At 43.8% G+C, this 27,264-nt stretch overlaps 1 protein-coding gene across 3 annotated transcripts in view; it reads right to left on the reverse strand.

The window, feature by feature from the left end:
• Nucleotides 1–258: 258 nt before the first annotated feature.
• The window catches only part of LOC115471994 (laminin subunit beta-4-like), a 120,569-nt gene continuing 93,563 nt past the window's right edge, over nucleotides 259–27,264 (reverse strand). For all 3 annotated transcript variants that reach the window (XM_030206011.1, XM_030206009.1, XM_030206010.1), the window contains 12 exons: nucleotides 25,550–25,764; nucleotides 24,141–24,237; nucleotides 21,018–21,396; nucleotides 18,663–18,847; nucleotides 15,769–16,010; nucleotides 15,156–15,359; nucleotides 14,117–14,261; nucleotides 11,728–11,935; nucleotides 8,546–8,687; nucleotides 4,479–4,655; nucleotides 2,045–2,201; nucleotides 259–1,645 (listed from right to left, as the gene is read on the reverse strand). In XM_030206011.1, the coding sequence (XP_030061871.1) occupies nucleotides 1,506–1,645; nucleotides 2,045–2,201; nucleotides 4,479–4,655; nucleotides 8,546–8,687; nucleotides 11,728–11,935; nucleotides 14,117–14,261; nucleotides 15,156–15,359; nucleotides 15,769–16,010; nucleotides 18,663–18,847; nucleotides 21,018–21,396; nucleotides 24,141–24,237; nucleotides 25,550–25,764 (2,291 nt within the window). In that variant the 3' untranslated portion in view covers nucleotides 259–1,505. The remainder of the gene's footprint in view (nucleotides 1,646–2,044; nucleotides 2,202–4,478; nucleotides 4,656–8,545; nucleotides 8,688–11,727; nucleotides 11,936–14,116; nucleotides 14,262–15,155; nucleotides 15,360–15,768; nucleotides 16,011–18,662; nucleotides 18,848–21,017; nucleotides 21,397–24,140; nucleotides 24,238–25,549; nucleotides 25,765–27,264) is intronic.

The raw sequence follows: 27,264 nt of genomic DNA on the forward strand, positions 1-27,264 counted from the left end.
AAACCTGGCTACATGAACTACTTTTACCACATCTCTGGCAACAAGTTCCAGAGTTAAACTCTGCACTGAGGGGGTCCTTTAACAAATCGCACTAGCATTTTTAGCATGCGCTACGAATAATCACACATTAAACGTTAAGAGTCACCCATATATTTCTATGGGCATCGCTAGCATTTAGCGCATGCTAATGGTTAGTGCGCCCTAAAACTGCTAGCACGCCTTTGTAAAAGGACAACTGAGTGAAAAAAATATTTTCTCCTGTTTTAAATGTGCTACTATGTAACTTCATGGAGTGTCCCCTAGTCTTTGTACTTTTTGAAAGCGTGAACAATTGAGAGATTGTCCAAGTATTACATTTCTCATGCCTGACGCTAGCATAACAAAAATGCTGTGTCAGAAACGTACCTAACTTGAGTTTGATATATGAACTAACTTTCAAACAGAGAACAGTTCTTCTGGGATAATGCTGCATTTTCCATCTGGAAAAAAATACAAACACACAAAGATGTTATTTGGCTCTGGCTCCCTTTTTCCTGATGTTTGAGGCCATTTCTGAGGGGGACATCTCTAGAGACACACACACACACTTTTCTTTCTTGCCAGCTATAACTGTACAGATTTGCCCGACTGCTTCTGCTAGAATGTCCCGGTTGTTGGAGTGGAATGCAGGTTTCCATGGCTCCCGGATAGCTCTTCCAGTTTCCCCTGGTTAGTATCCCAGTACGGAGGATGAAGATGAACTCTGACTCAGAGATGGAAGCTGGACACTGGTCCCAGTGTGAATGCCGCATGCACCACTAGTGAAGGGATGAAGCTCTCTTTGTCTTGGTACGTGATAGTCAAGTTTAACACCACCGTGACCGAGATACAGTCAAAAATAAAGCGCAGGTAGCTACTGCAGAGAAGGATCCATCTTTTCCAAGGCTGGCTGCTGAGCCAAGATAGCAGTGAGGGTGGAACGGTGGAACTGGCTTGGTGCTCTGAAACGAGTGACGTAAACAGCATTTATTTCTTGTTGTAGCAGAGAGAGATGAGGGTTGAGATGTCTCAGTTTTAGAATCAGCGAGAGACCACTAGCTTTGGCTCAACAGTCATTGATAGATGGTCCTTCCTCATGTCAGAGCCAACAAGAAACAGAAATATTCGGTTCCAGATTAATTGGGGAATGGATAATATTTATTCCAGAGTCAGAAAGGGAGGGATAGCTTCGCTTCCAAAGTTGGTAGGAGATATTTAATCTTTGTTCTTGACTCAGGGCCAGATGTACTAAAGGGATTTTCCCATGTTTATGTTCATTGGGAAAAAATGCTTATATATCTGAGTCTCAGTGAGAGTGGAAAGCTTAGGCTTATAAGCAAGTACCTGAAGAATGTTCTTTTTCTCGGTTCTAGATTTGCTACGTGAGGCAGGGAATTTCTGGTTCTTCTTGGTTCCAAATTTAGGGTATGAAAACAGAGAAAACCTTCAGGTTCTGCTGGTTCTTCAGGGTCATGGAGCTGGTTTCTTTAGGACTCACAGCTGGCGTAAGCATTTGCCTCTTTTCGGATATGTTCTAATAATCCCGATGCTTGCTTTTCAAGCTCTTGAAGCGTTGTCATTTTTGCGTCAATTTTGTTCTCATTGTTTTGAAATCTTTTTTCAAGACCTGAAAAAAAAAGCCCAGGAAACAATTACAGTGAAAAAACCTCAGAAGAATTAAACCTCTATCACCAAACCATCTCTCTTCCTTCTGTGCCTGATAGGAAAGGATTAAGTATGAACTTCTAGGAACTAAAGACATGATTAAAGATCCAAAATCCTCATGGAAAGTTGTTGGAAATAAAATTTTTCATCATATAATTTCCAAAAAAAAGTCTCTAAAATATTATAGACAAATCACCGATACCAGATGGCTGCTCCCAAGGGGTGCACAGGGGAGAATGGCAACCAATTTCACAAGTACTGATTTGTAATTGGTAGAGAGAGAGATAACAGCTTGCTCTGTGTGTTTTTAAGTAATGGTAGCTGTAACTTTCTCATAACATTAATTTCAGAGTTTACAAACCGTCCAGCTTCTCCTTGATGTCAGAGGCTTTCTTCAGAAGTGCCTGTGCCTCATCCTTGACATTCTTCACCCTCTCTATAGCGCCACCAGCCACACCATCTATATCCCCAATCTTATCCTGAAGTTCTGTGTATTTTTCATTTAGTTTCTTCATCTCCTAGAAAATGGTGCAAGAAAGAGTAACAGATTAAAAATATAACCACAGAAAAGGCCACACAGGCCCCCACAATGTCTATGAAACACCTGTAAGCGGAAATATGGAGTATGCCAGTGATTCCCAAACCTGGTCTTGGAGGATCCCCAGCTAGTTAGGCTTTCAGGATATCCCCAATGAATATTCATCTCCCTTCCTAGTGAGTAACTATATTTCACACTAGTTACAAAAATTAATACCTCCCACAAAATTAACTACAATCACTATTGTCTGATTTAACTTTATTAGAAAAAAACATTTTATAACATTTTTTCAAAACTTTAACCTAATCAGCTTCCCCTTACTGCTTACACCAAAACAAAGTCATCCTCATTCAACCCTATCATTCACACTCAACCGTTATTAAGATAACCTCACACTCATTCTTCTGAAGGACTAAAAGGTTACCCATACCAAATGTATGCTGCTCAAACAGAATTTTTTCTTATGGTTTTATCACACTTATGTTATTCACGTATTGACACTTAGAGCATTGCTGTAATTTATGTTCATAACTAGTAAAAAAAAGGCCTGTTTCTGACACAAATGAAATGGGCGCTACCCCCTGATCCAGGACCCCCTCCCCTTCCAGTTACAGGACCCGTCCCTCCCCTTCCAGTAGATTTCCAGTAACCCCTCCCCCGTGTTGTTTCAGGACCCCCTTCCCCCCCTCTGTCGTTTCAGGACCCCCCTTTGTAGTTTCAGGACCCACCTCCCACTCCCCACCTGTCTGGCCCTCCCCTTCGTAAGAGCTGTCTGCTTAAATTTACCTCCTGCACGCAGGGACACCGCTTCTGACAGCTTTTTCTTTCACTTGTGTTTCAGCTGTTCTGGGCGGGACCACAGTAACAGCTGAAACAGAAGCGAAAGAAAAGGCTGACGGAAGCGGCGTCCCTGCGTGCAGGAGGTAAAAACTTTTAAGCAGCCAGCTCTTACGAAGGGGAGGGCCAGACAGGGGTGGAGTGGGAGGGGGGTCCTGAAACAACACAAGGGGGGAGGAGGGTGTTTGCGGCGCCATTATCGTCGACATAGCTCCTTCAGCAGCACTACCAGTAATTCTCACCTCCAACGTGCTTTCTTGCCTGGGACCGTGGCTCCCTTGGAGTTGGTCTGCTAGGGTCACGTCATAATGCGGCCAGTGGCGTCAGTCTGATCTACGGAGCCTTCCTGACCAACTCCAAGGGAGCCATGGTCCCAGGCAAGAAAGCACGTTGGAGGTGAGAATTATTATATAGGATAACTGTCATATCCAGATCACATCATTATGATAATATCAGTATCCTTTATATCATTCACTTTCAAAGAGACCAGTTCAATCAATACTAATAGCGTCTGTATCCATCAACATGTCCCTTTTGTGGGAGGCAATGAATATTCATGAGAGATATTTGCATAACTGACTCTACTACATGCAAATCTCTCTCTTGAACATTCATTGGGGATATCCTGAAACCTGACTGACTGGAGTGCCTCCAGGACCAGGGTTGGGAACCAACCACTGCTGTATGTATCTCCAGATAAGATCCGCCTAATCCAGGGGTTCTCAACCAGTCCTTGGGACACACCCAGCCAGTCTGCTTTTCAAGATATCCACAATGAGTATGCATAGGATAAACTGGCATGCCCTGCCTCCATTCTCTGCAAATCTGTCACATGTATATTCATTGTGGGTATCCTGAAAACCTGGTGAACCCCTGCCCTAATCTCATTTGACTTATCTCCATCACCTGAACACTGTGCCTCAGTAGCATTTCCATCTCCAATGTAGGAAACAGATTTGCTTTGGTTGTAATCAGCACTGCTTTTCTAGGTGTTTATAAAGTGTAAATTTAAGTGTTTATTCTCCAGCTAATTAGATGTTTTTGAGGGTACTAAAAAGTGGTGCTTACTGTTTTTTTTTCGTGCCACAGGTTTTACTGCTGGGTACCCTTTCTGGTAGAATTAAATATGCACATTTATGTCACTTTAGGAATCGCACAGACAGGTCAGGGAAAGGGTAAGAGAATACAAGAGAAAGTGGTTTCCCTAGTGTTTATCCAATAAGCATCTTCTTTTTTTTTGCATCAGGGGTATTTACTTATTGGTTAAAATCAGTGTTTCCACATAGTGTTCCCCCACAATGTGCTTTCACTCAGCCTCTTTTAACTGACCTATTATTAGGTCATTTTCTTAATCATTTCTTTCTAGGTCACGTCATTCGCCCAGTGCCATGACAAGTCTTCCTCAAGTCCTTGCCTCTACCTTTTCCAGCTTCCCGGTACTTGACAGAGCTCGGTCGGCCTTATCCTTGGCCTCCTTGGCTTGCTGCCTGTTGGTCTCCGTCTTCTTCTGCAAGGCCTCTGCTTCCTTGGACAGATTCCCCAGTCGGTTCATGATGTCCATCTCTTTATTTTCAATACCCTCAACTTTACCAGTAAGCTGGAATGGAAAGTAAGTGACAAGTTCAGCTGCCAGAGATGCCTGGGGTGTCGATACTTCCTAGGAACTCCCCACATAAATGCCCACACCTAAGTTAAGAGCAGATCGGGCATATTCTATAAAAGTGCACATAATTTTCAGGGACGCCCATGGCCACGCCCCCTTTTGAGATCCACATATTAGAACGTACATGCACCACATTACAGAATATGCTTAGAAAGTTATGCATGTAAATTCTAATTAGTGCCAATTAGTGCTGATAATTGCTTATTAGCAACCAGGAGCGTAGCCAGACGGCAAATTTAGGGTGGGCCTGAGCCCAAAGAGGGTGGGCCAAAAAACTCATCTCTTCTCCACCCTCCTCGGCCCTACTCCGGTGGTCTCCCCACTCTCCTCGGCCCTCACTGGTGTTAATTCCCCCCTCCTAATCAAACCAAAAGAAATACCTGGGCTGGCGGGGATCCGCAAGCCCCGCCACCTGAAGACCACCTCCCAGCAGAATGAACACTTACACCCTGCGCAGCTAGTGGTAATGTCGCAGAGAGCTGCTGACATGGCCAGGCTCAGCGTAAGCATGCAAACTCAGTGACACTGCTGGTTGACTAGGGTGTAAGTGCTCTTTCTGCCAGGAGGAGATCTTTGGCTGGCGGGACTTGCAGATCCCCGCCAGCCTCGCCTACGGAGCACTGATTTTGGGTGGGCCTGACCCCAAAGTGGGTGGGCTGAGGCCCACCCATGGCTACGCCACTGCTAGCAACCAATAATTGGCATCGATTAGCTTGTTATCCAGGGGTTAGTGGTGATTTTCAGACCCCCCCCCCCCCCAACCGGGTCACTGCCTGGATAAAGTTAGGACAATAGAAAGGTTGTTCTAGCTTTATCCAGCCAATTATTTGGGCACCAGTATGAATGTTTGCTGGCACCCAAGTAACTTGCAACAGCGCCAGTGACCAGACTAAGCCTGGTGTTGAACATTTGAGCTGCATTCAGGCTGTACTACTACTACTAAACACCTTGAAAACAACGCACAACCTATCAAACTTTCGGAAATCACAAAAAACTTACTTATTCAAAAAGGCATACCCTGATGACCCAACTTAAATGCCTCGATCCCACAACACAATGAAACTAAGACTCGAATTGCCCAAGGTCACAAGGAGCTGAAGTGGGAATCAAACCCAGGTTGCCAGGATCACAGCCCACTGCACTAACCATTAGGCTACTCCTCCACTTCACTGTAGTTCTCTAGTACCTTTAAGATCACTGACTACAATGGGCTGAATCAGCACTGCTTTTCTAGGTGTTTATAAATTGTAAATTTGTAAATTTAATGGGCTGAATCAGCACTGCTTTTCTAGGTGTTTATAAATTGTAAATTTAAGTGTTTATTCTCCAGCTAATTAGGTGGACAAATGCAAAGTGATATACATTGGGAAGAATCATCCAAATCATAGTTATTTGATGCTAGGTTTCACCCTAGGAGTCAGCACCAAGGAAAAGATTTAGGCGTCATCGTGGACAATATGCTGAAATCTTCTGCGGGCAAAAAAGCAAACAGAATGCTAGGAATTATTAGGAAAGGGATGCAAAATAAGATCAAAAATATTATAATGCCTCTGTATCGCTCCATGGTGCAGCCTCACCTTGAGTATTGTGTGCGATTCTGGCCACCGTATCTTGAAAAAGATATAGCGGAATAAGAAAAGGTTCAAAGAATGATGACCAAAATGATTAAGGGGATGGAACTCGTCCTATATAAGAAAAGGCTTAAGAAGTTAGGACTCTTCAGTTTGGAAAAGAGACAGCTGAGGGGAGATATAATTGAGGTCTACAAAATTCTGAGTGGTGTAGAACAGGTAAACATGATCATTTTTTATTCTTTCAAAAAGTACGACGACTTGGGGACACTGAAGAAAGTTACATGGTGCTACTTTTAAAAGGAGCAGGAGGAAATAGTTTTCACTCAATGAACAGTTAAGCTCTGCAACTCATTAGCAGAGGATGTGGTAACAACAGTTAGTGTATCTGGGTTTAAAAAAGGTTTGGACAAGTTTCTAGAGGAAAAGTCCATAGTCTGCTATTGAGACAGACATGTGGAAGCCATTGCTTGCCCTGGGATTGGTAGCATAGAACGTTGCTACTGTTTGGGATTCCAGAATCTTGCTACTATTTGGGTTTCTTCCAGGTACTTGTGACCTGGATTGGCCACTGTTGGACCATTGGTCTGACCCACTGTGGCTATTCTTAAGAATACTGGCCTGTTAATTCCTCATTTTTACTTCAATAGATTAACATAACACTGAGCTGATTTCACAGAAGGGGCCTGAGAATTTTACCCAGGATTCATTGGCACTATGAAACCTGCTGGATTAAATTGCCAGACTGAACGGGGAGCTTTTCTTTGTGAGGACGATATTTGTTTGTGAAGTGGTAGGTGGTCATTTTACATGATTTATATAGATGTGCTACAATCGGATTAAGTAGTTGAAGACGGAAGCTCATAGTAGTTTGTAATTACCATTGGTATTGGTTCTCAATAGAATTACAGTGGATGGTTTGTGTGGGGAGGGTTGGAAATGAGTATTAGAAGAACTTGATTTCATTGGCTGTATGAGCATTAAGTTACCAAGTGAAAATTGTTAATGTTGATTTGAATTTTAAAAGCTAACAATTAGGTAAGTGGCAATAACAATTGCCTCTGATTGGTTGGTTTAAGCTTAACAACGCTGAACAGGGTGATGCAGGACTGTAGAGTGCAGACTTAAATATGTTTTACCATGATTGTATTTTATTTATTTATTTGCTGCATTTGTATCCCACATTTTCCCACCTATTTGCAGGCTCAGTGTGGCTTACATTGTTCCGTCATGGCTATCGCCAATCCAGAGTTAAAGATACAAGTGGTGATACATAAAGAACATGAATAACATAGTAAAATTAATCAAACAAGTATGAAGAGATCACAATTCGGGACCAGAGAAAAAGTGGTATTGCATTAGAGTGTATATGATGGATCGTTGCGGTATGCTTTGATGAACAGGAAGGTCTTCAGTGATTTCCGAAAGTTGGTTAATTCAGGAATTTTTTTCACACCAAATGGTAGTGCATTCCATAGCTGCGTGCTTATGTATGAAAAGTTGGATGCATGTGTTAATTTGTATTTTAGTCCTTTGCAGCTGGGGAAATGGAGATTCAGGAATGTGCGTGCTTTTGGTGTTCCTGGGTGGTAAGTCTATCAGGTCTGACATGTAGACCAGGACCTCTCCATAAATGATTTTGTGAACAAGGTTTACTTAGTAAACAGGGCCCTTAACTTCTTTAGCTTTTCCTCATATAAGGAAGTGTCTCAACTAGGGTGGATAGTCCAGTTTATATAATGTAGGACATGCTTTTGTTACAAACGTTGGGACCAATGGAGGAAGGATAAACTCAGTTTCATGGTAATTATTTGAGTTTTGAAGGTAAGCGTGAAACACGTTCTAGTCATACCTAGAATGATACATTTCTATTTGATTACAGAGGAATAAGAATATATTGCCTGACTCTGACGGGGGGGGGGGGGGGGGGGGAGGCAGGAGCAGAGCCTTAACCTTAATGCCAGCTCTGAACTGGCATAGGGTTAAGACGCCATTCTGTCCGTACGATCAGAGCGCTGTTCTGTGACCATAGGGGCGGAATACAAGCGGAACTCATTTAAATTTAATTTAAATGAGTTCTGTGGTATTGAGGGGCAGGGGCACCGTTTGCCTGATGATCATGGCTGCTGCTTCGACGCTAGTGGCCTCTGGCGCCCACATTTACCATTTATCATCTGGCTGTAGGTTAGTAACATTGTCGTGGTAATTGATGTTCTTGTTGGCGTATTGAGGTGAGAAGAATGTCCTTCCTACCTCTTTCACGACAGTCTCTACGCTGGTTATGTCTTGCTTTGCTTTCCTCAGAGCTTTTTCTGCTGCTTTCACTTTCGCTTGGGCCATCCCAAGAGTATTTTGGGTTTCAGTGATGCTGCTCTTCACACTGTCAGCTTTATTCCTGCAGAAAACATCACATTTCGTTCACATGAAAACAGGGCAGGATTAACTCTTCGCTGGATCCTAGACAGACAAGTGCAAGGAGGGCACATTGATCCAGTCCAGGTTTTGCTTCCATTGAAAGCAATGGAAGTAAAACCCAGACTGGCTCAATCTGTCCTCCTTTTTCTCGAGCCATATGGTAAACCCTTGTTCCCCACCCCCTTTTCCAATGTAACACAAATACACTTTGAAACTCCAACAAACGTCCCCCTCCCCACCCCGTGGCTCTGATTGCAAAGAAAAGCTGGCAGAGGAGAAAGAAGCAGGTAGGCTTGAGAGGAATGGCAAATGCACTAAATAATTTTATTTATTTATTTATCACATTTATACCCCACATTTTCCCACATGTTTGCAGGCTCAATGTGGCTTACATTAGACCGAAAAGGCTATCGCCAGTCCAGTAGTTATACAAATACAATAGATTGTGGTAGTCAGAGTGGATAGAAAGAACAGGGAATAAAGGAAAAAGGGTAAAGGTAAGAGAGTCCAAAATAGTCCATTTATATGCTGTTTTGAAGGACTTTGGGTTTTATGTCGGAGCCTGGGGGTAGGCCTTCTGGAATAGGCTGGTCTTCAGTAATTTCCTAAAGTTGAGATGGTTTTGAGTAATTTTGACAGCTTTCCCCCTCCTGCCAACTGGGAATAGGAAAAACAGTGGGCAGTGGTGGCTCTGGTTGCCCCCACACCCTCATACCGTCAACCTCCAATCCCGCCAAACCTTCTTTCTGCCAGCAGCTGACTTGGCAGGTGAAAACTCTACTTTGGGGATCTCTGACTCACATATCTGGGAGTGCCCAGTCTAAACATTTAAGCCCCAGGCACGCTTCTAGTTTGTCTGTGCCTTAATCCTGCCCCTCAGTGAAAAACCTAAAAACAGTTGGGTCAATATTCAGACTCTGCAGCTGACATCTCATTTAAACGCTGGCCACAGAGTTTGAAGTTCCAGCTGAACATTTAGTGTCAGGTGGCATCTGGGTATACCGGTGCTCGTACCCGGGTATTAGCAGCAAAGGTACCTGGGGAAGATAGCATGTGACGCTCCATGAAAACCAGGGCCGTGCATAGATTTGTTACTAGGACTTTTGAGAATTTATCGTTTCCAGATGGCTTTCTCCTATAATCTGTTACTGATTACTTTCACATGATGTTAATGCCAAACAGCGTTAGGTTTTCTGAGATGGAAACCAAAAAGCTTCACAGCATTAAATTTTTGCAGTCATACTGGACACGACTTTGAAAAATGGTTGCCACAGACACACAAAATCAGAAGAACTCTTGAACAGTAAGGCCGAATGAGTTACTGTTATGTACAAGAGAATAGAGGAGGTAAACTTCTGTCAAAAAGGAGCTTGGAAAATGGAGAGAAGTATCTGACTTTACTCTATTAGTTTTGCAGCTACAGAAAGGCAAACACAAAGGTATTGGACGCCCTAGGCAAACCTTGAGCCTTACACCTCTCCCTCCAATTAAATTTTCAGGCCCTTAATTTGCAACTCCCCTAAGACATAGTAACATAGTAAGTGACGGCAGAAAAAGACCTGTACGGTTCATCCAGTCTGCCCAACAATATAAACTCATCATGCTTTTAAATCTTAAATAATGAGAGTCATTTCCAAAAGTCATTTACTCAATTAAATGGGCTATTTGAAAATTGCTCACCCTTCCTGCAGGTCCTTTGAGTTTGTGTGGCTGTCAGAACCCGTTCTTTTTCTGTCCCTCAGAAGCTGCTGCCCTAGGTAATCGCCTAGTCATGTGTGATAGTTGAGCCAGCCCTGGCTACAGAAAATAGTAGACTTGGCTGGCTACTTTCTTGGATGACTTTATAGTTAAGTAATTCTCTGGTGCAGTTTGTTGCTTAGAAAATTATAATTACAGTAAGAGTGTAGATTATCTGACATAAACAGGACTGGCAGGTTGTCAGATAACTTAAAAATTGAATAATCCGAGACTCTACAGACTGCACTATATCCTCTCCCCCCCTCCACACCACCACACTCAGCGCTTCTCTCCCTCCATTTCCCCCAAACAGTAGCAGCCTTCCTGCTCCCAGACCCTCCTCACCTAACCAATCATAGCCCCCCCCCCCCCCAGGGTCTACCTTCAAAGCCCTGGTGGTCTACCAGTGAGGTAGGGACAGGGATGATCCTCACTCAGTTGCTCCTGCCCATGCTGGAAATGCTTTCAAAATGGCTGCTGCAAGACTGCTGCTGAAGGTAGCGGCAACCATTTTAAAAGCACTGCTGAAGGTAGACTGGGGCGGTGAGCTATGCTTGGTTGGGTGGGTGAGCGGGAAGGCACTTTGGAGGAGTTTCTTGGAGGTGCAGCTGGTGCCATGACGTTTGGGAGGAAGGAAAGTTAGTGGGTGGAGCCCGGATTACTGACTGTCAGTTAATCCAGAATGTTGGATAACCAAAGGTCAGTTAACTGGGATTATACTATATTATTAGTTACTATTAAAGTGATTTATATCCCACACCTTCTATTGTTCAAAGTGGGTTACAAGTATATATACGCAATATCATATTAAAATAATACAAAGACATAAAATAACATATTCTAGAGAAGAAAATATATAGTTGTTTTTGGTTAGTCAGTAAGAGGGCTCTAGACCTACAGATGAAGTAATTAAAGTAAATAGAGAATATAAAGTATAAATAATGTGTTGACATTGCTTATATTTGTGTAAATGAAGCTGAGTGCTCATACAGGTGGTAACACATACATGCGAGGAAAGAAAATAGAGTGCCACTACTCCTTTGGATTGATCAGTTAAACTGCTCGCTTGAAACCAGATGATTTCTGGCTCTCATGTTGGCTGAGATATTACCTGACAAAGCAACCAGCTAATGTAACTAAAGATGAGCAAAGTCATAAATAAATAAACATGAACCTTAGGTTGTGATCAGGGATCTCGGTAATCCACAATCACTAAGCTGAGGTAAAATGTTGATGTCTCTAACAGCTTCCAAATGAGGATGAGTTTGTCAACGCTCTCTTACTTGGCTTGCACAGCCTGATTGAGTAGTTCTTTGGCTGTGGCCAGGCTCTCAGAAGTGCTGTTGAGGACTTTGTCCACATTGCTCAGGTTGCCGATACTTTCTCTGATCTCCTTGACAAGTCTGGTAATGTCACTTGCATTGGAGGGTAGTGAGATATTCAAGACCTGCTGGGCCACCAGCTCAATGCTCTCTGGATCAGCTCCTTCCTCTAGAGACAAAACACAAGTGTTAAGGGGTTGGGGGCTGAAGGTTATGTAAATGTTTGTTTACAACTAGAAAACAAAGATATTTATTCCTTTGTGAAATATTATGAGAGGTCTACTGGAAGACCTACTCTAACATTGTACTAATTCCATGTATATAATTTGCAAGAACAAAACAGAGTTAATTTATATTATGAAACTACATGTAGGCCTCAAGCTCTAAGGCTACAGATGAATTGTAGTATGATATGGACTTTACTTTATATCCAATACAGTAACCTCCCAGTTTCCCATTTTAGTCCCCTGCTGTTCTAGGAGTTCTGTCTAACTTAAACCAGTGTTGACATAGAGGGGCATTTTCGAAAGGGACGTCCTTGCAAAACGGCGAAATCCAGGGGCGGGGAAACCCGTATTTTTGAAACAAGATGGGCGTCCATCTTTCGTTTTGAAAATACCATCAGGGACGTCCAAATCCTTAAATTTGGACGTCCCTAGACATGGACATTTCTGACTTTCGGTGATTTTTTTCAAAACCAAAGACCTCCATATCAAAAACAGCCAAATGCAAGCCATTTGGTCATGGGAGGAGCCAGCATTTCTAGTGCACTGGTCCCCCTGACATGCCAGGACAACAACCGGGCACCCTAGAGGGCACTGCAGTGGACTTCATAAATTGCTCCCAGGTACATAGCTCCCTTACCTTGTGTGCTGAGCCCCCCAAAACCCACTACCCACAACTGTACAGCACTACCATAGCCCTTACAGGTGAAGGGGGCACCTAGATGTGGGTTTTTGGTGGGTTTTGGAGGGCTCACTATTTCCTCCACAAATGTAACAGGTGGGGGGGGGGGGGGGGTGGGCCTGGGTCTGCCTGTCTGAAGTGAACAGCCGTAGCCACTAAAACTGCTCCAGGAACCTGCATGCGCTGTCACGGACCTGAGTATGACATCTGAGGCTAGCACGACATATTTTGAAAGATGTTTTTTGAGGGTGGGAGGGGGGTTAGTGACCACTGGGGGAGTAACAGGAGGTCATCCCCGATTCTCTCCGGTGGTCATGTGCTCATTTTGGGCACCTTTTTGTGCCTTAGTCATAATAAAAACAGGTCCGGGTGAAAACGTCCAAGTGTTCGTCGGGGACATCCTCGTTTTTTTCAATTATGGGTCAAGGACGTCCAAGTGTTAGGCACCCCCAAGTCCCACCTTTGCTATGCCTCCGACACGCCCCCTTGAACTTTGGCCATCCTTGCAACGGAGTGCAGTTGCAGACGTCCTTAATCAGGTTTCGATTATACCGATTTGGATGTCCCTGGGACAAGGACATCCATCTTCCGATTTATGTCCTTCTCTTTCGAAAATGTGCCCCATAGTCTACCTGAATGAAGGCATGTGAGTTTATTGGCAAAGCAGAAAATAAATTGTACATTCTTTCTCAGTGGGGAAGGACGGTGGGTTTGTGCCACACTTTCAACAATTGAATTTTGTTCAGTCAGTGCTGTCAAGGCATTGGTGAGAAGGTGGCAACCACAGTATATAAGCACAGAGCTGGGCACAGCTAGATCCTGCTCTGTTAGCCACCTGCTTATGGTAAACTTTGCTACACTCCGAGGTCCTAGATGAACCTGACCCCAAGTCCTATCCTTTAATTCATTAAACGATGCATAATCAGCCTAGTGGTTAGAGCAGCAGGCTAAGAAGCAGGGGAAGCAAAAATGAAAACCGACTTCTACTCCTTGTGAGCTCAGGCGAGTTTCTGAACCCTCCATTAAATCAAGTTACAAACTTATGGGTCAATTTTTAAAGAGAGTTATCTGGGTAGATCAGCTCCCGCAGAACAAAGGCTGCCCCAAGTTAACCAGGTAGATCCATGTACCTCTTCTGAATATTGGCAGTTATCTGGGTAACTCCCAGAGGCTGCTCCAGATCTGGATATTCAGTATCATACCCAGATAGAGGCTGGCACTGAATTTCTGTGTCTAGCCCAGCCAATGGCAGCCAACGTTTAAAAAAAACATTAACCGCTGCTGGCTGGATATGGGCAGTGAAGTGTTTTACCGAGTTTATGGAAGCCCTTGGTTAATTAGTGTATGAAAGCAAAGCCTGATGACAACCCATTGGCAAGAAATTGGCAGTATATTGCAGACAAAGGGCGTTGACTTCTGTCTATGATATTAGGATACCACTTACCCGTCAGGAAATCTTTTATCCTCTTGATAAAGTTCCTCAGCTTGTTGGTGGAGTCTTCTATCCGTCTCTTGGCATCTTGAGCCTTAGTAAGTATTGCTTCACTTCGCCCCTTGGCATCCTTGGCTAATCCTTGGATTTCCTCAATCTGGATAGGAGCAGGCAGAGTTGTCATCCTGTCTATTCACACATTGTGGAAACTCAAGGCTGCAGATACATGACACAACTTGGTGGATGTGTTCATAAGGCTCAAGGAAGGATACTTAGGTACTCATTTTCAAAGCACTTAGACTTACAAAGTTACATAAGAACCTATGGAAGTTTGTAAGTCTATGTTCTTTGAAAACGAGACTGATAGTAACATAATAAATGATGGCAGATAAAGGGGAAGGGGGAAAGGATACACCGCCTTTCTGTGGTTACAATTAAAGTGGTTTACATACTATACACAGGTACTTATTGGTACCTGGGGCAATAGAAGGTCAAGTGACTTGCCCAGAGCCACAAGGAGCTCCAGTGGGAATCGAACCCAGTTCCCCGGGATCAAAGTCCACTGCACTAACCACTAGAGACCTGAATGTTTCATCCAGTCTGCCCAACAGTCACAATCATTATCAATTCATGATTAAACCAACAATGAATGTGAGATTAAATACTTGATCATGATCTTCGTTTGGGACATAGACTGTAGAAGTTCACCCAGCATTGTCCTCATGTTCTTCAAACGGACAGCCAGCCTCTGTCCTAGGCAGTGGACTGCTGCTTACAGTAGGGACTTTATTTATTTATTTTTCAGAAAACTTCTTGCAAAATACTACCACTGACGTTTCCTCTAATTTAGGATCCAGTTTCATTTCTATGATTGTCATACATGCCATGGTTCTGCTTGGTTCATACAGGTCAGTTTCTAGTCAATTCAGTGGCTCAGTGGTCTAACTAGTAGTGATCTAAAGCAAAACCTGTCTCCAAGTCTAACAGATTCATTAACTGGCCTTTACCTCAATTTACCCAGACTAGCAACAAATCTTCCTGAATTCTATACCTTCTGAGTTACGGCAGTCAGTTGTGCCGCTGTGTTCTCTAGCTCTCTCGAGACATTCTGTGCCATGTTCATTGCCTTGATGGACACAGGGAGGGCACCATTACAGCTCTCCCCACCACATCTCCGGTTCCCAAGATTGTCCCTGCAATTAGCACCGCCACAGGGGGCTTGGTCACAGTGTTGGTTTCCGGGAACCCCACATATCTGCAAAACAATACAGTGGAAAAGATCAAAGTCTCTCCCAGAAAGTATCAACATTTCCCTGCTCCTCTAATTCTGCTCCTGAGTGACTTCCATACATCAACAGACCACCAAACAAATGGAGTCTTTTATTCTCCGCCCCTCATATTCTCTCTTCCTCCTTTTACAGTTCATTCTTTGTAATGTCTTCTTCCCTTTAGTATTTCTTTTTCTTTGTTTTCCATTCCTGCATTTTTTGCTTTCTTCCCTTATAAGTTTTCATACTGCTCTACATGTTTCTCTTCTTTGTGCTCCAGCTATGTCCTTTCCCATTAGATATACCATTACATCTCTCCCACTGGCATTCTATCCTTTCTCTACCCCTCTCTCCCCTTCACTACAGTAGTGTCTCTTCCTGTCCCATATCTATGACCTTCTCATTGATGCGAACAACATCTAGGCCTTGCATCTTCCTTTGCAGCTCCCTCAGAGATTTCTTGTGAGCTGCCATGTTCTTTTGGAATGTATCTGCATTCTCCTTCAGTAGAATTTCGGTTCTGTGACGTGTCTTCATGGACTGAGCTACTGGGCTTCCTGGTCCGAAGACAGAGATGTCTGCAAGATTCTTGGCATTGTTGGAATCCAGGTAATATTTCAGGATGCTGTTGTATGTCTCTGAAAAGGAGCAGAGTAGAGTATGGATAGGAGCTGGTTAACTAAACAAAGTCTGCTTTTTTACCCTCTCTATTCCCTGTTTCTAGCTTCAAAGTCTTTTTTTGTAAGAGAAAACTCTTCCTTGAGATGATGGTCACACTATTTAACACAAATAGAAAATATTTTTTTCACTCAATGCATAATTAAGCTCTAGAATTTATTGCTGGAAGATGTGGTAAAAACATTAGTGTATCTGAGTTTAAAAAAAGATCTGGATAGGTTCCTGGAGGAAAAGTCCATAAACCATTATTAAGGTAGACTTTGGGAAAGCTATCGCTTAATCTTCGGCATAAGCAGTAATATATCCACTCTTTGAGATCTTGCCAGGTTCTTGTGACCCACATTGACCACTTTTGGATACAAGATGCTGGGCTTGAAGGACCTTTGGTCTGACTCAATAGGGCAGTTCTTGTGTGGAAGATGACTTTTGGCGACCGTAAAGGACAGAGACAAAGAAATATGCCGAAGAAAAAACAGTTTGAAGTCATTGGGGGTGGGGCAGATTTATTTTAAGCCCTCTTTCAACAAACCCCTTAAAGATACTGGCACCACCAGAACTCTGCTTATGTCACAGATATGGAACATGTGTCTGGATGGTGCTAATATGCATGCGTTATATGACACCACTCTGTGTGTCTTTTTCTAAATTTCCATAGTGATCTATATACTACAAAGAAACACTTGCATGAAATAACTGAACTTTTCATTTGCAAGAGAAAACTGACAGAGCTCATTTTGCTGTACTGGAAACCAATTCTAGGGCTAGAATTTCTGAATTGGTGTTGGATGGACAGGAATCCTTCCACTGTCCTCACTGATCAAAAATGCACCCACAGTCAAAATACTTAACAGTAGGGGTGGGCAGCCAGAAAATGTTCGTTTTGTGTCGTTTCCTATGATGTTTACAGGAATTTTTGTTTTATTTGGCCATTTTGTCATTTTCAAAAGAGGATTTCTCTCAGTTAAAAACCTAATATATCAAAGATCCTCTTAACTGGTGAGTACTATAGCGGTATGTAAACCTTAACATTCATTTTTTATCTAATTTTTAATTTTATTATAAAAAAGAGGAAAAAGCCTTAACAGACTCCACCTGGACAAAAATGCCTGTATAATAAAGGAGTTCCTGGTGTCATCACAGGCTAAAAAAATCCTCCCAAAAATGTAATATGAGTGGAGGAGTGGCCTAGTGGTTAGAGTGATGGACTTTGGTCCTGGGGAACTGGGTTCGATTCCCAATGCAGCTCCTTGTGACTCTGGGCAAGTCATTTAACCCTCTATTGCCCCAGGTACAAATAAGTACTTAAGCCGCATTGAACCTGCTATGAGTGGGAAAGCGCGGGGTACAAATGTAATAAAAATAAAAAATAAATATGCACAGTTCAAGAGATCAGCTTTACACTTATCTTGACAGTGTGAAACACCTTCCATAAAGCTGATCTATGGATATTTTGTCTCTTGAACTGTGCATATTACATTTTTGAGAAGTTTCTTAGCCTATGATGACGACGAGAACTCCTTTACTATACAGGCATTTCTTGCCTAGGTGGAGTCTGTTGAAGCTTTTCTCTCCTTTTTATAATAAAATTAAAAATTAGATAAAAAAATGAATGTTAAGGTTTACATTCTGCTATAATACTCACCAGATAGAGGCTCTTTGATACAGTTTGTCATTTTGACAGTTTTCAATAATAGTGTGAAATAAGAGCATAAGAATACCCATACTGGGTCGGACCAATGGTCCATCTAGCCCAGTATCCTGCTTCCAACAGTGGCCAATCCAGGTCACAAGTACCTGGCAGAAACCCAAAGAGTAGCAACGTTCCGGAATCTCAAATAGTAGCAAAATTCCAGGCTACCAATCGCAGGTCAAGCAGTGGTCTCCCTCATGTCCATCTCAATAACAGACTATGGACTTTTCCTCCAGGAACTTGTCCAAACCTTTTATAAACCCAGATACGCTGATCACTGTTACCACACCCTCTTTGGGAATAGTGTGCACTATTTCAGTAAGAGGGCACACTTTTTCTGAGTTTGTGCATACACAATGGTTCCACCATTGGGAAAGAGTGCATACTATTATCAGTGAATAAGAAAATATAAAATGTGTTAAAAAAATAGACCTAGCACGTTTAACACGCCCATTTTAATGCAGCCACAAAATAGGGCATTAAAAAAAATGTTTGCAGGTCCCATGCTAATTTTTCCATTAGCATGTGAGAATTGCAAAAAAAATTAACACAGGAACACTTACCACTTCCTGTGTACTCCTGTGCTAACTCTGCGTTAACCAGTTAGTGGATACCAATCATACTAGCGGGTTAATGCAGACACGCTCAATCCCCACCTGTGGCATGCTCCCTTCCAAACAATAATTGAAAGAAATTCATTAACACACACTTATAAATGCAAAACTACTGCATTTTGCAATAAGCGTTGTCCCTTAGTAAAAGGGCCCTGAAATGTCTTATCTTTTCTGCTTATTTTTATTTGGTAATGACATGAAACAATAATGTTATGTCACTGACATTTGCTATGTCATTACAAAGGACAACACATCCCTACTTAACAGTGACAAAACCATCAGTGCTCCCAGCCCCAGTTCCTTCTCACCATTAAATCCAGCTGCTACGATGCCCTGGAGCTGATCCTTCAGCCTGGACACAGTTGCATTAATCTTCCTCAACTCAGTGTTCAGTGAATCCAGCTGGTTTCTTTGTTCCCGTTCCTTCAGGTCCGTCTCATTCAAGTGCCTCCCTAGCCCGTTCAGTTGTTTTGATATATGGAAAATATCTGCCCTGGAAGGTTGGAGGGTGTTAGGTGGATTCAGAGCAAAAGACTAAAAATTGATTAGATTTTAAACACTTGAAATCCCTGTACCCAGAGCTTCAGCCTTGCCCTTCCTTGGCCTCTTAATAGGGTCAAATACAAGTTGTAGTTAATGCAATACTGCCCCCTGTAGGTTACCAGCTGTCACATTTTTGCACCGTAGTACAATAAATAGGTAGTGTGGTTCTACTGAATAATAATTTAGCGAATTGTATTGCAGATTAAAATAAAACAGCACTAGCATTGAGTAGATGTGGAACGCAAAGATTATGGTTGTTCAAGGCATAAGTGAAGCTCTCTTTATTGTTCCTTCTGCTCTGTACAGTTGTAACCAATGCAGGAAAATTCTGACTTGCTGTGCTGTTAGTTATGGATTACACTGAGGAAACATACCTCAGTATCCGGGTCCTTTTACTAGGGTGTGCTGAAAAATGGCTTGCGGTAGTGTAGACGTGGGTTTTGGGCACACACCAATTCATTTTTCAATGTGCTTGTGAAAAAGGCCTCTTTTTTCGCCGAAAATGGACGTGCGACAAAATCAAAATTGCCGTGCATCCATTCTGGGGTCTGAGACCTTACCGCCAGCCGTTGACCTCACGGTAAAGAATACAGGTGGTAATGACCTGTGCGCGCCCATTACGCGCATCTGAAAATAAAAAAATATTTTTCGGACGCGCGCCAAAATGAAATTACCGCAAGAGCCAAGCAGCAGTCGGTGGCGTGCGTTGGGCACGTGTAGATGCTTACACAGCTTAGAAAAGGGTCCCTATATGTTTATTATGAAAGGTAGTATATCAGATTCACCAATAAACATAAACATAAACCATCCCAATAATGCTCCTGATTTCAGGACAATGCCAACTTAGTATAGAGAGGAAGTGTGCACTATACTGTTACAGTGTCCCCTGGGTACGTCTAGTAGCGCTGTAAAAATGAGGCAGAGGAGTAGGGTGGCTGTATTGGTTCTGCTTAATAAACCAGAGACCACTAGGGAGTGTGTGGTGGATTTGGGGGGGGGGGATTTGCAGATAGAAGCACTGGACCAAGGCTCAGCCTTGAACCAAGTTAATTTGTATCCAGAAGGGAGTCTCCCTTGAGTTTTAAGTTAGTGTCTTGCATTGCATGAAATGCATGTAAAAAGTCAGAGGGTTTCCCACAAGATAAAGGAAATAGAGAGAGAGAGAGAGAGAGAAGCACTGACCAGAAGTTTAATGCAGGAGAAGGCAATGTGAGGCAAGATTTCCCTTATTAAGAGAGTCTGAAAGGAAGCAGGATCCCAGAGGACAGACTGTTAGGCTTCAGTCAGAAGGGTCTAGGTAGCCCAGTACACGAGAAGCTACCGATCCATGAACTGACAGTGACAAGGAAGGAAATGAATGTTGTGTGACTAAACAGGTTCCCTTAATGCTGCAAAACCTCAGGACAAAAAGACTGCTTGAAAGCAGTAACTGTTTTGCACCAAGGTTCAGTAAAGTTAGTTGGAGCATCTCAGTTCTATCTGTGGTGAAGAGAGAAATCTCCACCAGGACCTTGAAGTGAAATCCAGTGGCGTTCCTAGGGGGGCTGACACCCGGGGCGGATCGCCGATGCGCCCCTCCCCCCGGGTGCACGCTGCTGGGGGGTGGGGGTGCCGCACGCCTGTCGCTTCATTCGTTTCCATGCTCCCTCTGCCCCGGAACAGGAAGTAACCTGTTCCGGGGCAGAAGGAGCACAGAACAAACGTAGCGGACAGGCACGTGACACTCCCCCAGCGGCGTGCACCCGGGGCGGACCACCCCCACCTTGGTACGCCACTGGGGAAATCCCTTCACCCTCCAGAGAGAACGTGCTTCCAAGGAGCAGAGAGTAGATTAAGGAACAGAACAAGGATAAAGTAAATGATCTATGGGCAAATGGAGGTGTTAATCCACCTACGGGCTACCTCAAAAGAAGGCACCCCTTACACATGCATTTTGGGTTTTGCTGACAGACCTGTGCCTTCTTTGGGACTCTAATAGCCTGACTGACCCTCAGAGATGATTTTGAAGCTCTACACTTCTTCCATGCTGTCCCATCTATCTCCAGCAAGCTACTTTATCTCTGACTCGTAGCGCACTGCTTCTTCAGAAAATGCATCAGAGACAGGAGAGTAAAACTTGCCTTGCTGTGGTCAGCAGGTCATCCATTGTTCCCAGTAGTTCAGTACCCTGGGAAGTGCCATTTCCGATCAGCTGCTGAATCATGGTCAGCTTGTTTTCTAGGTCCTTTATTCTGCTGTTGCTGACCTCGGGGGCAGTGTTACCAGTCAGTAGGTCTGCAGCCTTCTGCTTGAGCCACTGGAGCTGTCGCAGGAGCTGTGACATGGTGACATCCCACTGGGCAAAGCATGGGTGGCAGGCGGTGCAGATGGGAAAGTTGTCCTGAAAGCCACGTGTGCAATTATCACAGTGCTGCCCGGTGAACCCTGGCCGACAGTGGCAGTGGCCAGTGGAGCGGTCACACTGCGTAATTTCTGAGCCAGCTGGATGACAGTTACACACTGAAGAGCAGAAAAAGAGAAAAAAAAAAGAGGTAAGAATCAAGATTTGATCAAGTGGAAACATCACAGTTTCTTATTAGTTCAGCTGGATTCTGAGATACCTTTTATTCGATCAATATAGCAATTATCTAAAAAATGTTGAAAAGGAGGTTTTACATTACATAGGCCACTTGGAGGAGCCTAATGGCTAGTGCAGTGGCCTGAGAAACAGGGGAACCAGGTTCAATTCCCACTGCAGCTCCTTGTGACCCTCCATTACCCTGTGTACAATATTTATTTATTTAGATTTTGCTCATATCTTTTTCAGTAGTAGCTCAAGGTGAGTTACATTCAGGTACTCTGGATATTTCTCTGTCCCAGGAGGGCTCACAATCTAAGTTTGTACCTGAGGCAATGGAGGGTTAAGTGACTTGCCCAAGATCACAAGGAGCAGCAGTGGGGTTTGAACCGGCCACCTCTGGATTGCAAGACCGGTGCTCTAACCACTAGGCCACTCCACTGCTTAGATTGTGAAGCCTACTAGGGATAGAGAAAGTACTTGCATATAATCAATGTAAAACCACTTTGGTTAAGAAAATAAGAACAGACATTGCCATACTTGGACAGACAGAAGGTCTATCAAGCCCAGTATCCTGTTTCCAACAGTGGCCAATCCAGGTCACAAGTACCTGGCAGAAACCCAAAGAGTAGCAACATTCCATATAGAACCCCAAAGAGTAGCAAAATTCTAGAATTCTAAAGAATAACAAGATTCCATGCTGAATTTCAAAGTGTAGCAACATTCAAAGTAGAACCCCAAAGAGTAGCAAGATTCCATTCAGAATCCAAGTACATAAGTACATAAGTATTGCCACTCTGGGACAGACCAAAGGTCCATGAAGCCCAGCATCCCGTTTCCAACAGTGGCCAATCCGGGTTACAAGCACCTGGCAAGATCCCAAAACAGTAAAATACATTTTATGCTGCTTATTCTTATTTCTTAGGAATTCAGGATTATAAACTTGTGAATATTCAACTCAATATTCAGGTGCGACAGTCAGCATTTAACAAAAATACCAGCCACATGTCTAAAAAAGAATATCCAATATTTAGCACCAGCATCCGAATAGTAACCAGTTCTGAAAATTTCATCCGGATAGTTATCTGGTTATCACTGCTAAACTGGTTAACATCCAGCACATCCAGATAGTACCGAGGTGGTCTGTGAGGACATTCAGTGGCACTATCCAGATGATGTCACTGATGTCCACTCCTACCCTAGCTGAGATAATATTAAACCATCTCTGACCTCATGTGCAACTTTCTTCAAGTTAACCACCTTACCTTCTAAGTCTTCTTACTCTCTTACCTATCTATATGTTCCATCTTTGTTTATACCCCTGGCCAAGATGCCGCCCCTCCCCCGGGGCATTTTACCTGGTCACGGTGATTTTACAAATCTGGCAGCAGCAGCAATTCCCAAGCGTTGCCTTGTCGCTACCTGCCTCTTCCCCTTACAGCAGCTGCCTGAGCGAAACAGGAAGTTAAAGGGAAAATGCGGGTGCCGGTGGTGGCGACAGGGCAATATATGGGAATCGCTGCTGGGTTTGGAAAGTCACTGTGACCAGGTAAAGCACCGCGAAGCTGTCCCCCCGAGATACCGCTCCAAAAGAGTGCCGCCTGAGGCCCCCACCTCAGGTGGCCTAATGGTCGGGCCGCCCCTGACCGCAAATATTCAGCGGAGGTATCCGGCTTTCTCCTGCTGAATATTAGCGGTTAGCCAGCTAAATGCTATTTAATCAGCTGGGTAGAGCAGTCACGCACACACATGCAGCTGTGCAATTTATAAGAGCCCATTTCCATGTGGAAAAATGTTGAAAAATTACCCCTTTATTGGACTATCTTTAAACACCTCTTCTAGCTTTTGTGAACTATGCAGGTTCAGAATGCACAAAGAAGGATGATTTTAATGGAGGACCGTATATAAAAATTTCTATTAACTGCTCTATTGAAATAAATACAGTACCTGAATTGTAATTTACCTTGACCTTGATTTGGAAAATGCAAATAATTCAATCAAAAATTAAACTTCATATGCAAATGCACCTGAAATGTAAGTCACCCTGAACTCTGGCCAAGCTCCAAAACTAAAGTGAGATGATGTCCCAGTAGAAGTGAGATGCTCTACAAGGTTTCCCAAACCTGTTCTGGAGTGGTGACTCCACAGCCAGGCGGGTTTTTCAGATATCCACAATGAAAATGCATGAGAGAGATTTGCATGCACCTTTCTCGGGCTTATCTCATTTCATTTAGTATTTATTTATATACCACTTAGACCTAAGTGGTTTACAGTTTAATTTTACAGGTACTGGGACTGTCCCTAGTGAGCTCACAACCTAAGTAGTACATTACACTACTCTTGTATCTGGGGCAACAGAGGGTTAAGTGACTTGCCCAGGGTCACACGGAGCTGCAGAGGGATTTGAACCTGGTTCCCCAGGATCTCAACCCACTGCTGACCATCAGGCAGCAGCGGGAATCGAACCCAGTTCCCCATGTCCGCAACCCACTGCACTAACCATTAGGCCACTCCTCCACTCCATACTTGTTATGAATCTGCTAAGAAGTCACCTGACAGTGGGGTCACTGGCGCAGGTTTGGGAAGCCCTGCTGTAGAGCTCTGCCTGAGGATTTCACACATGCCCCCCACCAGACAGATATTTCTCTGCACTTCTGCTCTGGATTAACCCCAGTAATAGGTTTACCTCTGCACTCCTGCTCTGGATTACCCCAGTAATCTTCCTGGCAATGCGCACACACTCTCCCGCCAAACCCAGGCTGGCACCAACACTGTCCTGTGAACTGAAGCAAGAGGAAAGGACAGAAATGAGATCAGAGAATGAACCAGGACAGGCTGGAAGAGGCCACTTGGCTGTAAGTAAGACGGTTCCCGCACTCTCATCAGTAGAGTTTATAATCTTTTGAAGCAGTGGCGTATCCATTCAAGGTCCGTGTGTTGCGTACACACACCACCTGTCAGTCCCTCCCTTCTCTCGCCCCTACCCCCACCACATCTCTCCCTTCCCTTTCTGGCCCCACAAATCTCTCGCAATTCCCTCCCTCCTCCAGCTCCCCCCATCCCTGTTCCTTAAAATCACTTCCAGTCTTCGCCAGGGCAGCACCAATGGCAGCATCACTCATAGACTACCTGCGGCCTGCATCGGGGCTTTCTCTCTGAACCGTCCTGCTCCTTCTGATTCAATTTCCTGTTTTCTGAAGGGCGGGATGGTTCAGAGAGAAAGCATCGGTTCAGGCCACAGGCAGCATATGAGTGCCACTGACGCTGCCTGGGCAAAGACTGGAGGAGATTTTAAAGTAGGGGGAGGGATTGGGAAGGAATTGTGATAGCTTTGCGGGGAAGGGAAGGGAGAGATACGGCAAGAGGAAGAAGGGAGGGAAATGCAGCGTGAGACACCCCCTGTCGAAAATTCCTGGTTACGCCACTGGTAAAGCATTATCAAATTCTTAAGAGCCGGAGCTCTATGAAGTTTTACATTGTTCTGGCATTTATAGAATTACCTCTACGGGTTAATTATATAAACAGGGCACCAAGAAGGTGTGTACATGACCAGAATATCTGCTTCTATGCAAGTATATGTGCACAGAAATGCATAAATGCCAATATTCTAGCAGCGTATTCTGCTGTAAACTGCGCTTAATTGCAAAGACATGTGGTATGAAGGTGGGCGGAGTCTGGGCAGAGAACACAGTTATGCATGTAAATGATAGATTACAGGCATTGATCATAGATTTTATAGATTTGTTACTTTACGTTATAACTTTATTTTATGATGTAATTACAAGTGTTGGGTTAGTATAATTTGATTTTATATTACGATGTTATTTTAAAATGTTTGTTATTAATTATGTATGTAAATTATAAGCTGTTCTTGGGTGTTATCAGTAAAGCAGGCTAATACATGGATAAATAAATAAATCAAAAGGGATAAAAGGCCAGAGATGGTGGTATGTATATGGTGGAAGGCTGATGGCGTATCAAGACATCTGGAGAACATCATGATATAAAATAGAGTCTGAAAGTACATTTTTGCTCAACCATTAGCTGCATAGTTTAAAGCTGTTGGAGGGCCCCCTTCTCTCACCCTGGCCTCACCATATTACAGTCCTGGTGAAGAGAGTGTGTGGGGTCACAGGCACATGGCTCACAACCCAGGACTCCCCCAAAGTTCCAGAAGTTCGGGGCGCACTGGTCACAGTTCTTGCCCACAATGTTAGCCCTGCAGGGGCAGTGCCCGGAGACCCTATCACAATAGCAGGTGTCCAAGGAGCAGTGGGATGGAAGAGTCCCCTGCTGGTTGCAGGTGCAGCCTAAAAAATAAAAAATAAAATGTAATATTATAACAGAATCAATAGACAGTAAATACAGCCCTCACTTCTACTACTACTACTATTTAGCGTTTCTATAGCGCTACAAAGCGTACGCAGTGCTGCACAATCATAGAAGAAAGACAGTCCCTGCTCAAAGAGCTTACAATCTAATAGACAAAAAATAAATAAAGTAAGCAAATCAAATCAATTAATGTGAACGGGAAGGAAGAGAGGAGGGTAGGTGGAGGCGAGTGGTTACAAGTGGTTACGAGTCAAAAGCAATGTTAAAGAGTTGGGCTTTCAGTCTAGCTTTAAAGGTGGCCAAGGATGGGGCAAGACGTAGGGGCTCAGGAAGTTTATTCCAGGCTTAGGGTGCAGCGAGACAGAAGGCGTGAAGTCTGGAGTTGGCAGTAGTGGAGAAGGGAACAGATAAAAAGGATTTATCCATGGAGCGGAGTGCACGGGAAGGGGTGTAGGGAAGGACGAGTGTGGAGAGATACTGGGGAGCAGCAGAGTGAGTACATTTATAGGTTAGTAGAAGAAGTTTGAACAGGATGCGAAAACGGATAGGGAGCCAGTGAAGGGTCTTGAGGAGAAGGGTAGTATGAGTAAAGCGACCCTGGTGGAAGACGAGACGGGCAGCAGAGTTTTGAACCGACTGGAGAGGGGAGAGGTGACTAAGTGGGAGGCCAGCAAGAAGCAGATTGCAGTAGTCTAAACGAGAGGTGACAAGGGTGTGGATGAGGGTTTTGGTAGAGTGCGTGGAAAGAAAGGGGCGGATTTTACGGATGTTGTAAAGAAAGAAACGACAGGTCTTGGCAATCTGCTGGATATGAGCAGAGAAGGAGATAGAAGAGTCAAAGATGACCCCAAGGTTTTGAGCTGAGGAGGCAGGGAGAATGAAAGAGCCATCAACAGAAATAGAAAACGGGGGGAGCGGGGAGGTGGGTTTGGGGGGGGAAATGAGAAGCTTGGTTTTGGTCATATTTAATTTCAGGTGGCGTTGAGACATCCAGACAGCAATGTCAGACAAGCACGCTGAAACTTTGGTTTGGATGCAAGGTGAGATATCAGGGGTAGAAAGGTAGATTTGGGAGTCATCAGCATAGAGATGGTAGGAAAAGCCATGGGATGAGATTAATGAACCAAGGGAAGAAGTGTAGATAGAAAAGAGGAGGGTACCAAGAACAGAACCCTGAGGTACGCCGACAGGCAGAGGGATAGAAGTAGAAGAGGATCCACCAGAGTGTACACTAAAGGTGCGGAGGAGAGGTAGGAAGAGAACCAGGAAAGGACAGAGCCCTGGAATCCAAGTGAGGACAGGGTATCGAGAAGTATGCTGTGATCGACAGTGTCAAAAGCAGCGGAAAGATCAAGAAGAATGAGGATGGAATATTGACCTCTGGATTTAGCCAGTAATAGGTCATTGGAGACTTTAGTAAGCGCAGTTTCGGTTAAGTGGAGAGGGCGAAAACAAGATTGTAGTGGGTCAAGAATAGC

The sequence above is a fragment of the Microcaecilia unicolor genome, chromosome 6 (assembly GCF_901765095.1).
Source record: "Microcaecilia unicolor chromosome 6, aMicUni1.1, whole genome shotgun sequence".
NCBI classification, from domain to species: Eukaryota; Metazoa; Chordata; class Amphibia; order Gymnophiona; family Siphonopidae; genus Microcaecilia; species Microcaecilia unicolor.